General features: G+C 38.9%; 1 protein-coding gene across 1 annotated transcript in view; it reads right to left on the bottom strand.

Moving 5' to 3' along the window:
• phf2 (PHD finger protein 2) overlaps positions 1-13478 on the bottom strand; it is a 54826-nt gene extending 41348 nt beyond the window's left edge. Inside the window, exon 1 of the mRNA XM_053484349.1 lies at positions 13106-13478. Coding sequence (XP_053340324.1) covers positions 13106-13203 — 98 coding nt within the window. The 5' untranslated portion in view covers positions 13204-13478. The remainder of the gene's footprint in view (positions 1-13105) is intronic.
• Between the last annotated feature and the right edge of the window lie 250 nt (positions 13479-13728).

The raw sequence follows: 13728 nt of genomic DNA, 5'->3' as shown, positions 1-13728 counted from the left end.
ATTTATTTCAATCAAAATGTATCAGCTATTTCTTTTTTTCCTCAGGTTTATGACTGGCTAAAAACTTTGGGTGGCATCTCTAAAATAATTAAATAACCAATGGTAAATATATACTGTATATACTGATGTCTAATGTTAGGTAGATTACATCTACACTACATTAACATCATTTGATTTGCCATTAGCAAACTTTCCACTTACTGCACAGAAAGTGAGGGCACTGCGTGATTCAAGGACTAAAATCAAGTTAAGACGAGCAGAGATGAAATGATTACAAACAGGGAACGGGCGGGGCTTTCAGGGGTATCAGGTAAAAACAAAACGTAATTTGTCAATTATTATAGATTCAGACATCAATTGGGGAAAAGATTTCTTTTGATGTATTTTTGGTGTATTGTAAGTCATAACAAATCTATTGGACAAAGCGTAGTATTGGTGCTAAAACGGGTCTCACCTGTCACCAGTTCTTTTTTTTGGTGAAAAAGTGAATTTTCAGATAAAATCATATAACACCATTATTTATAATACTTAATGCTTCTCACCTTCTAATCCATGCTTCATTTTTATCCGAAAAAAAAAACACATTTGCTGAATACAATTTCATGCTCTTTTATGTAGTATTTTTTTTTTCAATAATCTTCATTGTCATTCAGAAAAAATTTGATAAGATATTGCAATATGAATTTGACATGAACACTACATTTTTTTTTTTTTTAACTTTTACCAAAAACCGGAAATATTTGATTTAAGCAACAATTTTTACAGGTCATATACTTCTAAAATCATTTATGCTTAAAGAAATATACATAATTTGCATTTGAAATTATTATTGTTTGAAGCGAGACACTATAACATTTTTGGGGCACATATAAAATCATCTCTTTAAAACAGCTGAAGTTAGCAACTTGAAATTTTTAGGGAAGTAAGATTGTTCACTTCCATTTTGCATAAACTTCAGAAGTAGCTTCTTTGGCAAACACATTTTCTGTCCGTCATATGTATAGCATTAAAATATTAACTAAAACCAGCACCCATACTGTTTTTTGAATGCAATTTTTTTTTTTTTATGTTGGTAGGCCTGCATTTCAATTAAATGAAATCAAAAGCTTTTTCTTGCTATGCTGTACAAATAATTTGCATAGACGCGGTGTCTTAATGTAGATGTAGAGACTCGGTGTTACCACCATCTGCAGATCTCTGTGATCTTTGCATGCCTGTTTTGTCAACCTACACATGTTGGTGCATAGTAGCAAACAACTTGTGTTTTCTCCCATGTGAACTTGTTACAGCGCTGGTTGTTTTAAACTTGTTAAATATTGCTGTAGGAATAGATGTATAAATTGCATGGTTAAATCTAGGCCAACACACTCTTGTTTCATTTCATCTGTGTATTCTCTAATGTCCCCTATGATAATGAATGGAAGGGAACTGGGCTTCTATATCGCCTTACATTTATTCCTAAAACAGGAATTTATGGTTGTCCTTTTAAGGAATTCTCAAGACCAAGAAGAAAAAAGTAAAAAACGTACAGAAGCACACCATCAGTTTAATCAGTTACAGTAACATTTACAGTTAATTTTGTTCAAATATATATAATATTTTCTGATATATTTTGTGTAAAATAAGTTTGAACTTTGTATATTTTCAGTGTGAGATAAGGCTGAACAACTACGAAGGCCAAAACTGCACTGACCTACAGTCAGCACCAGAATTATTGGCCACCTTGGTAAAAATACGCAAAAGGGTTTCGGTAGAAAAAATAAAAACAAATAAATAAATATTATTCACAGTATATATAAAGGTCAAAAGTGACTCTGAAGCTTCTAAAGTAATTATTTTAATTTTGGAGGGAATGGAACATTGAATGTGCTGCGCTAAGCATAGAGTGCTTCAAGATAATGCATTTTCATAGCTCTCTTGAGCATCAAGAGCAGTCATAATAAAGAGCATGCTGCTGGAGAATCTCAGACGCTTGTCTAAAGTTAGCAACATGGAGACTTCAGAATTCTTTTTTATACATTACTAATGCTCTCTTTCAGCCTCAGTAGTAACAATATTTCACAGGAACTCATTTAACAAAGACAGAACAGCAATAAGCGTTTTTAAGTAACTGATAATTGCTTCCAACTGAGTAAGAGATGAAAGTGAAAATATGATAAATCAACAATGCAATGTATTCACACTTCACCGTGGTGGACTAGGTTACTTTCCCCTACCAATTAACATAATTGGTATAAAGCTTTTTGATTAACATAGATGGTGCAGCAGGAGAAAAGCACCTTAATGAATTACTCAGTTAAGTGGCAAGTCACTCCAAAACAAACACATCATCGAGAAGTGAATTTGAACAAAGTGATAACGCATCTGTGGTAGAAATGCAGCCTGTGGATTCACAGAGGAAAATATCCAGTGAGCTATTCATGAATAACCAGCTCTTTTATTTTTCAATGTCAGCGTTAAGGTGCTTAAATAATACATCCTTTGCCTTCCATTGAAACTGAACATGCCTGATCATAGACATAATAAGCTTTTTTGTTTAGTTTTTTTGTTTTGACTGGGCTACATTTTTTGACACATTGCTGATCACAGGGCTGGTCGAAAGGGAATAAGAGTGAACGTCACAAAACTCTTCATTAAGATTAAGCAGTAAAGTACCTCTCGAAACAGTAATTAAAAATTTCAGTTCCATTGAAAACTCATTATTTCTGGCCAGTTAGCCTTAAAACTAATAGTAAAATTATATCTAGGGGAGACACTTTTACAAACAGAATCAAGTCAATTAGGCAATATGATGAACTGAATTTGAAAAATACATATATTTTTATTTGTCATTGACCTATATATGCTGTGTTGCCGGTACCAGTGATTGAAATACATGATTAACCAATTGATCATTCTATAAGCGATTTATGTACAGTGTTAGGTGTAACGCGTTACAAGGTAACACGTTAGTGTACATTTAAATACTAAGTTATTTAGTTACTTTTTTAAAAATGTAATCTGTTATTTAGAGAATTTATGCAATCCGTGAGCCAGACAGCAGTCATTCCCAATCCATCAGTGTGTGTGTGAAAGTCGTCCTACAAGCCTCCCCTCGATAAACCCGCCCCCCTCTGTTATTCCTGCTCTTATACCCATATCTCACCTAAACGGTTTGACTATGTGAGGACCGACATGCGGAAAGATGGAAACCTCTGAAAATCACAGCGCCAAAACTGGCGGTGAATTATGATGAACCGTACTAACGGCCACCGCGCAAAACCGCGTAGGTGAGATAGGGGTGTTAGTACTGTAGTTAACAGATTATGGGTCAAACTTCGCTGAGTGATGATGATAAAATAATTATAAAGGTCTTGACTAAAACAACATGCATGAGGAATCTCGAAGGAGTTTTCATTTTCTGCAATGGAAAAGTACTCTGACTAGTTACTTTTATCAGAATGTAACCCTGTAATGTAACTGATTACTTTGTAAAGACAGTAATTTTGTAATGTAATTGGTTACTTTAAAAAGTAATGGCCCCCAACACTTCATGTAATTGTGCCATCGATTATTTGGTGACAACATCCTTCGCGTTGACTCTGAAAGCTCTGACAGTTCACGCTTACTGGAGTGAACAATAACACAAAAACTCTAAAGTGTGGAAGCATCTCACTGTCGGTGTGGATGACCCCAGCCCAGTCATACCAACCGTAGCAAAAAGGAGTCCACCGATTATAATGACGACAACAGCCTTTCCGCAGGTTAGTAGTACTGTAGGCTAACATAATGTTAATTGCAAAATGCAAATCTTGCAATTCATGCTAACAAATGGTCAAACGATTTGTAAAATACTAATGTAACATGGATTCTGTTTATAATTATGGCTTTCCAGCTAGTACTAGTAGCACTACAACAGTGACCCCATTTACCATTGCAAAGAAAGCTAATTTGACTAAGGAGAATTTTTTTTTGTTCAATAAAAATGTATTCTTGAGTCATCCACCATCTTTTGTGGCTTTTGTAAAGTATTGTTTTAGGCACCGTTTTGGCCCCAGCCCGTTTTAAAAGTATCGATTTGGCGATCCACCGGTATAAAAAACGAATGATACCCAACCCTACACTAGCCAGCCACTTTTTTCTTGGGTGTGTCCCTTCACAGAGCGGCACTTGACGATGCCCCTGCCACCTGACTACAACCCCCACCACAAACTTTATCCCTAATGTTTCAACATAAGTGCCCTAATTGCACTATGTAACATGTTTAAGTAACTGGCATATTTTGTTGGTTATCCTTTGCATATATTTCACAAAAGGAATAAAAGGGAGCGCAATCTGGAAAAAAACAATCAATCTACAATCTGGAAAGGCATTGTTGGCCCAGTAGTAGATCTCTTGCCTGCCATGGGCTCAATTCTCATCCAAACCCCAGCCACTGGATGCAGTGCTGGTCCCAAGCCTGGATAAATTGGGAGGGTTGCGTCAGAAAGGGCTTCTGGCATAAAACCTGTGCCTAGTTGTGTTCAGATCGGCTGGTCTGCTGTGGCGACCCCTCGACGGGAGCAGCTTAAAAACTAACAAGAACACACCTAAAACAACATCAAGTGAATCGTGTAATTCCGTAATGGTCTATAAATCATTAGATTTATAATCTATAATCTATTTCGAAATAGTTTAGCTCTTTGACCAGGCCTTAAGCAAAATCTCAACCCCAATTACATCTTGAATGCTGAGAGAGAAAAAATAATAAAAAAAGAATCTAGGACAAAAAACTTCAGGCATTCTTTAACCTAAAATCAGCCAGGAAAGGCTGTGTGAATGCAACACAGGGACTCTTCTCTTTCTGTGTGTTTCTGTGTGTATTAGTGCCAGCGAGTATGCTATTGTAGCAAACTAGTTTGTGCAAAACAACATGGTTAGAAGAAGTTTTTAGGAAGCTGACCCAAACTGAAACAAGGGAGTTTGGGTTTGATTAGTTTAAAATGTTAATTACCCCTCGTTAAATATACTGGTTATTAAACAGCTGTTTCAATTATCATTTCAAAGATCATTAGAATAATGTTGTTTAAACGTGACACTTATCCACAGAGGAGTGAAGCAGCTTAAGACTGTGACCATTCAGTCTCCAAATCCCACTGCCTGCTGCACTACACACATCAGTCAAGGCGGAAGTTCGCTCGAGGCTCAATAATACTGGACCAGCAATTTATTTACAATGTAGCAAAAGTTGGACCAAGCGGTGGAAAAGAGTAAAGTCCAGAACAAACTTGAAAAAGAACTTTCCCGCTATAGTAAAATAAAGACACAAGTAATATCTTTTAAATGCAATGTCAGAATAAAACAGGAACGTTCACAAGTGACTTGCTAATGTTTGGTTTGCACAAGTCACATTGTTTAAAAGGTTTAATCTTCATTTAAAAAAAATATTTTTTTCCTCAAGCGTGTATCTATGTGCTAAATACGCTAACTAGCTTGTTTAATGCACATTTTGATAGCTGCAGCTTTTAACCTGGCCATTTAGGTTATTACTTCCGAGCTACATATGGGACTAGGTAGCTAACCAGATCTTTTACTTGCCTGGTGGGATACTTAATGAATTTATGATCTGTTCACCCCATCTACACTTACTACTAAATAGTATGAAATATAACTTTATGTTCATCATTGACCCAAAATAAATTTATGTTTGGTATTCAACATGAATCTCTTTAGTTTTGTACTAAAGCTGCAATAATAAAATAGTGTGCATGTGTAATAATAATGCATACACACTATTTAGATGTGTTATTTAGATTTCTGACATAGGTAATGATGTTACATTGGTATAAAGATTTTATGTAAATCAGGCCAAAGGTGTGGCCAAAGGTGTTCTGGACTCCCAGGAAAAAGTAGACACTTTCAGTTGGCCTAAATTCAGCATTTAGCAAATTGCAGCCATCTGTCACAATCCAAGTAAGCGGAATAGGTAAAGACAAAATGGAGGATGTGAACCATATCTACAGTTTTTATATTAAGCTAAAACATGAACTTTATACTAAGCGGCTAACTTTGGCTATTACTTGCTAATAGTTGGCAGCAAATTTACATTAACATACCTAGCTTGAACATTACCTAAATAATTACTCTGAGCAAATAATTCCACTAGCATTGAGTGCTTAACGCCTACATCAAACTAGCTATTTCATGAGATAATAACTCCTGCTAAAAAGTTTTTTTATTTGACTGAACAATCTTTAAGTGTTTTTTTTCTACATGGCAATTGCAGATGCTTCACCTTTGACGTTATTTATATAAGTTCTGCCGTCCCATGTCCGACGTACATTGTCATGTGCATGCAGCGTAAAAGCAGCAGCGATGAAACTGGTAGGGCTAAGAAGCGCCAAGCAGTAATGATAGACACAAAACTAAAAATAATTGAGAGAATGGTATGAGGTGAAATCCCTTATTCCGGTACGGTGAGGTCATCCCTTATTCTTTTAACATCAATCTTTCAACTATTGGCATGATTCTAAAGACCAGGGACAAGATCATGGAACATGTTTAGTTTTATACTGTGTAGAATCAGTTGTGTTAGTATCCTAGTATCTAGACAATGTTTGTTGAACTTACAAACAAATTGGTCTTAGGAACATGTTCGTATGTTGGGGACTTAAAAAATAAAGTATGTAAAAGTAAATGCTCATCCTCAGATATACAGTAATTGTTTCTATGATCACATTTTTAAATCTCAGCCACTGCTACAGGTATCTGTAGTCTAGGGACTGTACTGTAAGGTAAGGGATGTCATGCTTGCACTCCTAAATCTATCATAGAGACACTAGCCAGTAACCTCCTAATGGTGCGTGAGCAATAGCTTAAAAAATATATATTGTCTGATTTACACGTTCTCGAGGACGCATGTGACAGCCTTTGCCTGCCAGGCTGGTAGCTGTAGCCTAATTTTTATTTATATATTATTCATACAAATCAGCTCTAGAGCATTTTTAAGCTCTGTTTGAGTAAGAGAAAGTCCGTAACCTTGTGAGATTTTAGAGAAAAGTTTTTTGAATAGTCCATGTTTTAATGCAAACATAAAACTTAAATGATTTTTGTCATTTAAAAAAAAAGATACCAAAATGTTTGTATGATGTCATTCAATCGGAATTGGCCAAAATCAGAATTTGTGTGTCAGACTTTTTTTTTCTTGGCCATTGGTGGTGCATCTCTATTTAAAAATCAAAGTTAGCTTTCAAGCTAAGCTACGTCCTATAGTCATCACATACTAACTTGAAACTGTGTCAAGTTCAGTATCTCGTACAAACTTGATTTCTCATACTGCATAACAAAATTATCTACACACACGGACAATCTGCAATGCATTACGCGGATACCGCAACTTTCTTCAACATAATGTCCGATCATTTTATTTAAACTGTCTAATAAAACTGTTCATCTCATATCAGTTTGATTAATCCACTTATATCTAAGGAGTTGTAAGGATTAATGAGTTAAACAGTGCAAAACAATTCACTTTACCATTATACACCCTAAGCTGGATGAGGTAATGTAATTAAGAAACAGTAGTGTGTTCAGATGGAGAAACAACCCCAAATCAAATATTAAAAGATATATTTAAAAAGATGATTATTTAATCTAAATTGTCTCTTTTGTGTAAAGCAGCCTTCCATAACCTGTGCCTCCGGGCCTTGATTCTTGGTGCTACAAATAATCATATTTACTATTTGAAACAGCACATAGTATGGCAGTAATTACACAGAGATGTGCTGGGAATCATGTAGAAGGTGCAGAGAATCAAATTAGTACATATATGTAGGAAAGTAGGCGGCGCGGTGGTGTAGTGGTTAGCACTGTCGCCTTGCACCTCCAAGGTCCGGGTTTGATTCCTGGCCAGGCTCGATTCCCGTCTCTGTGTGCATGGAGTTTGCATGTTCTTCCCGTGTTTGGTGGGTTTCCTCCGGGTACTCCGGTTTCCTCCCACAGTGCAAAGACATGTAGATTAGGCTAATTGGCGTTCCCAAATTGCCCGTAGTGTGTGTGTGCGTGCCCTGCAATGGATTGGCACCCTGTCCAGAGTGTACCCTGCCTTGTGTCCTAAGTCTCCTGGGATAGGCTCCAGGTCCCCGCGACTCCTGAATACAGGATAAAGCGGTATAGAAGGTGAGTGAGTGATGTAGCAAAGTAACTAAGTCCCAGTCACCTGCACACTTACACACGCTACCAGCAATGCCACTTAGCCTAGCATGTCTTTGGACTGCGGGAGGAAACCAGAATACGTGGAGTAAACCCACAATGCACAGAAGTGACATGAGCACAGTGACGAGGTAGGAATCTGACCTTCGATCCTGGAAGTGCAAGAACACAGTGCTAACCATTACGCCACTATGCCTCCATGAAATGTTATGCACTGTTTAATTCATTTATCTTGTGACTGAGAAACGTTATGCACTGTTTAGCTCATTCATCCTGTGAATAATGCTAGAAACACTCTCTTTTCTGAATACCTTTAGATGTCTTTTACAGTTTGCCTTAAAGCAAACATGTCGCTGTTTTACATAATCTCTGTTATGAAGCGGAACAAGTTGTTGATATTACTGTAATTGGCCTATATACCCTTTTTTTGTAATTTTCCGTCTTTTTTTTGACTATGTTTTAAATGTATGTGTTTCAATGTTTTTTTGTTGTTGTTGCTGTTTTGGCCAGGACTCATTGTTTTGACTCAGGACTTATTGATCATTGATCATACTAATTATTAATCATAAATAATTATTGATTATTGATATGTCAATCATTTATTCTTTATTAGGAACAGCTGGTCAGTGTCCTGGTGAATCTGGAGCCTATCCCAGGTACAATTTGTGCGAGGCAGACATACTCCCTTTACAGGATGCCAGGGCACCGCACACAAAGGGCAATTTAGTGCAGCAATTCAACTGCCACCATGTTTCTGAACAGTCAGAGGAAAATGTAAAACTGGGAGTAAACCCACACAGACAAGGGCAGACGAGATAGTAACCTGAGCTCAAAACCCGAGGAAAGGACTGTAAAGCTGTGAGCCAGCGACACTACCCACTGCACCACCATGCTGGCTATATCACCACATACAGTATGACAGCAGTCTTTAGAATCCTGGACTGTCTACAGCCTGCAAGACTACAGGGTTGGAATATAATGACTCACATTTGATGTAGTGTTAAATGTAGTATGTCTTACAAATAATGCAAACTAAACTCTGACTGCACACTACTGTAAGTGCCAAAGTTTGGTCCACAGTCTCTATGTAATCTATGCTTTTATATGTGTATGCCCTGACTGTTCTAAAGAAGGATTGTGTTGTGCGGTGATTAAATGTTGGTAATGCATGTTTGCACATCTATCCTTAGTAACACACTGTTTTATGAATAGATTTCGTCATCTTTGTTGATTTTTGTGGCTTCCAAAGACAGGATGTGCAAGTTAAGGTTAAGTAAGTTTGAAAACTAAACTCTGATCATAGTAAGTTTGTTTCTTTAGCAGGCAAGCTGATGAAGAATAGTTTCATTTGTTATAAAACACGGTCATTAACGCATGCAGTTCTGCTTGATGTTTTTGAGATGTCCGACCTTTAAGTGCTTCCAGTCACAGAATTAAAATCACGTACTGTACAGATGATTAAAATGAGTTAAACTCCATGTAATGCTCGTCTCTGTTATGAAAGAGTAAGCAGGAGATAATATGCCTCACTTCTTGTTAATGGAATACACCTCAGCGTCTGCGACGCACAGTTGCTCAGACTGGCTCAGTGCCTAGCAGACTGAGACGAGGAGAGAGCGATGATGTCATTCATTGCTACCTCAAAACAAGAAGTCCCACAACAAATAGGACCATGCGGGGCTGAGCTAGAAGGCAGGAGTCCGCAGAAATCCGTTTTACTCTCAGGTATGTCTGTGAGGGCTTTGAATTGCTAATACAGTATGTCATAGCTAATGAACTTGCATTTTATTGTTGCAAACATTACAGCATTCATTTAGAAGCCTTTATCGGTTCTCGTGAGGCTAAGAGGTAATACCGCAAGCACAGAAATAACTCAGTGATTAATATCATGTGCTTGTGACTGAATGGTTGTATGTTAAAATCCCATTAATGGTATAGAGTCCTCCAAACACAAACACTTCTTTATTTTACCGTTCTCATTTGTCACTTTTTGATAAAACTGGATAAAAAAATTCTCCGATCAGATCAGCAATGGCGGCTACAACCATATCTGGAACAGACTGCAGGTTAACTTTTGAGTAAGATGATGTGAATGAAGGTCACCTATCTTAGTGTTATTAGAGTCAACAAACAAATCTGCAGGTCTGAAATCTCGGGCAATATTTAATAATCAGTACATTAAAAAAACAATCCATAACAGTAGCTTGTAATATTGGGCAGCATCACTTATTACTGATTTTATTTTTGGACATTTTTGGGGAGAGGCATTGGTGGCTCAGTGGTAGGTTCCTTGCCTGCCATGCGGAAGGCACGGCTTCAATTATCTACCAATGCCCAAACCAAAGCCACTGGACGTGGCGCCAGTTCCAAGCCCAGATAAAATAGGACGGCTGCATCAGGTAGGGCATCCGGCGTAAAACCTGTGCCAATTTTTGTGCAGGTTGGAGGGTACACTGTGGACACCCCTTGATGGGAACAGCCGAAAGTGTAACATTTGGACATTTGTCGCTTTAACATATCCGACCTTGTGAGCTGTTGCAGATAATTTATTCTTTTTACTTTTTTTTCACCAAAAAGCTTTCAGGGAAAAAACTAAAAGTAGAGCAACAGAAAAGTATTTGCCATGTCACTAGGAGTTTGCAAGTTCAAATCTCAAAGATGCCACAACCATCTGTGGCTAGGAGCCAAGGGAGTAAAACTGACTGTGCTCTCTAAGTGGGCTGGGTGGCATACTCTATCCACTGTCATTCACAGGGACACTAGCCAATCATGGGAATTTGTAAGCATGTTTGCCAAGAACAGCAAATAGCTTTTTCCTAGGAGTGTGTTACAATGCCCTGACACAGCATTAGCAGGAGTGTGGAAAACAGGGGAGAGCTTGATGTTGGTTAGGAATTTTCAGGGAATCACTTTTGGGTAGAAAATGAGCGGAACAAATTATAAATCGTAATAAAACAATAAAACATTCAGAACGATACAACGGTATAATCTAAATTGTGCACAGTTGTTATTAACAAATTAGTGCTAATATGTAAAGGTGCGCTTGATACTGCAGGCATGAAACCACACTCTAGGAGTGCATTCAACTCTGTTAGGATTTATTCAACAAACTTCATGTTTGTTCCACATTGCAGGTGTCAGTGCAACATGTACATAGCGAAATTGACACAGTTTCTTTTTTCTCTCTCTCTCTTTAAGAAATAAAGGCTTCACATGCACTGAAGATGGTGGCACAGTGGGGTAGAGGTTAGCACTGTTGCCATGCACCAACAGGTTCAGGGTTCAATTCTCACCTTGGGGTCTGTGTACAAGGAGTTTTTATGTGTGCTTAGTGGGTTTCCCTTACAGCCCAAGAACATGCAGATTAGGCTAATTGGTCTTTTCAAATAGCCCCTAGTCTGTGAATGTTGACCAGACTGTTCATTTTATATATATATATATATATATATATATATATATATATATATATATAATTTTTTATAAATACAAAGGTTGGACTAAAGAGGTTGTTAGATAGATGTATGGATGCACTGAAGACCGAGAATGATGCTTTATCTCTGTCGCTGAGCTACATTATGTCTACACACCACCAGTGCCTAGAGAATTAGTATAAATCCTGAACATATGAGAAAATAGCAGGGATGAAGCCATCACACATGCATTACGCAGCATCATGTAGAGTACATACACACACACTCACACACACACACACACACACACACAGGGCACTCGGGGCCAGGCCATTGTCTGACCAGCACAATAAATCGTGTGTCACGTGTGTGTCCATGTACCGAGATTGTCCATGCTGGATAAAGGTTTGCAAAGCCTAATATGGTGTTATAACGATATCGTTGCAGATTAGAGGACAAGATCCCTCGGGCAGTCCGCGTTTACCTCCCCCAATAGAGTTATAGGCAATTTAGCACATAAATTTTTCACAAATTGTCCACCTACAACAGCACCGTGCTTTGTGATCCGAATATACTGCTACCGTTTGATCTTTTTTCCCCATTCTAACGAACATACGGAACATCAAAGGGTTAAAATAGGCGCGTAAATGTCTCTGTCAGTGAGCTGTAACTCTGCTTCAACTGTTTACATGAACAACACGAGAGCCTTCACGAGCTGAGCGGGCTCGCGCGCGAAATCGTGGCGCGTGCATGCATTCTTCAGGGACACAAAATATGAGAAAAACAGGCGTTTATTGGAGTGTCTGTGTGTCTGTCTGTATGTGTGTGTATAAAACAATGATCTGAAATATCCATTATTTAACTCGTTTTCCCGTTTTCTCCACACGGCTGAGTTCCGGTTGCTTATACGTTCATTCTCGCTTAGCAAGGAACTAGAAAAGTGTGTTTAATGTGCTAAATATGATCAGTTATGATGTGTGTGTGTGGCTATGAGGTGATAGAAGAGCTGGCACAAGTAGCCTATTATTCCTCCAGCACCGAGCGACCCGTGTCCTCTTAGAACAGCGAGGGCAGATTCAGGATATAGAAATACCTCCGAAGAACATGTTTAAAGCACAGCCAGGGTGGTACGATATTATAATATTTAATTAAACAACATTAGGCTATTAATTCAGAATAATGAAATAAGCGCGAGTCCCAGCAGGCAGCCGCTGCTCTCTGCTCTCCCCGCGACATACACTACACACCGAGGGTAAACACTCAAAACTCACAAAAGAGCACCAAATACACGAGACAGTACCCGAATGACACGGGAATCAATATAAATACGGTTAGAACTGACAAAATGTTGACCAAAAAAAAAAGAATGTCTCTAGAAAGACAGCTAAATGTAACTCCGCCTTCTTCTTCTTCAAGCGGCCTCTCGCGCTTTTGGGCGAACACAAACGCAAGAGCTGTTGTACGAGATAGAGGCACATTCGCACACAAAATAGGAAATATTTCAAAAATATATATAAAGCCGTTACCTGCCGTGAAACCAGTCCTTGCAGGCATCGCATTCGATCATGAACTGGGTTACGTCGTACGGTAATCTGCAGATGCAATACACTGGTACAGTCGCCATGTTAGCTCAGCTCCCAACAGCGGCGGAGGGAAAGAGAGAGAGAGAAAGAGAGAAGGAGCGAGAGAACGAGACGGGGGCAGCAAGGCAAGGCAAGGCAACCGACTCGGCAATATGAAGACCGTCAGCACGCTCGTGCCAGCTCCGCCGCACACGCACTCATACCCGAGCAGATCGCGAATCACGCACACACACGGCTGAATTATTCCGCGAGCGCATCGCAGAGGTTACAGTGTTTCCTGAAGCGCGAGACCGTGTGCGTGCCCCCTGGTGACTACACTCTACTGTAGTGTTTCCGAAAAGCATAAGACAATGTAGCTATGTTTTCCTTATGATATCGATGAGAGAGAGAGATGAGTGTAGGGCATTAGCGCGGCTCCTTGCGGGAGGTTAGAGCGCGAGCGTCTGCGCCGGTGCACTGAGTGCACGCTTCATGTGCACCGGAGAAAACGGCGGAACCGTCCACCGAGCTCACCGTCAGCTCTGCTCACCCAGGGCGAGGGAAGCTGCTGTAGGGGCTGGAAGAAA

Source organism: Clarias gariepinus, chromosome 23 (genome assembly GCF_024256425.1).
Source record: "Clarias gariepinus isolate MV-2021 ecotype Netherlands chromosome 23, CGAR_prim_01v2, whole genome shotgun sequence".
In the NCBI taxonomy this organism is placed as follows: Eukaryota; Metazoa; Chordata; class Actinopteri; order Siluriformes; family Clariidae; genus Clarias; species Clarias gariepinus.
This window is presented reverse-complemented; position numbering and strand designations above follow the sequence as displayed.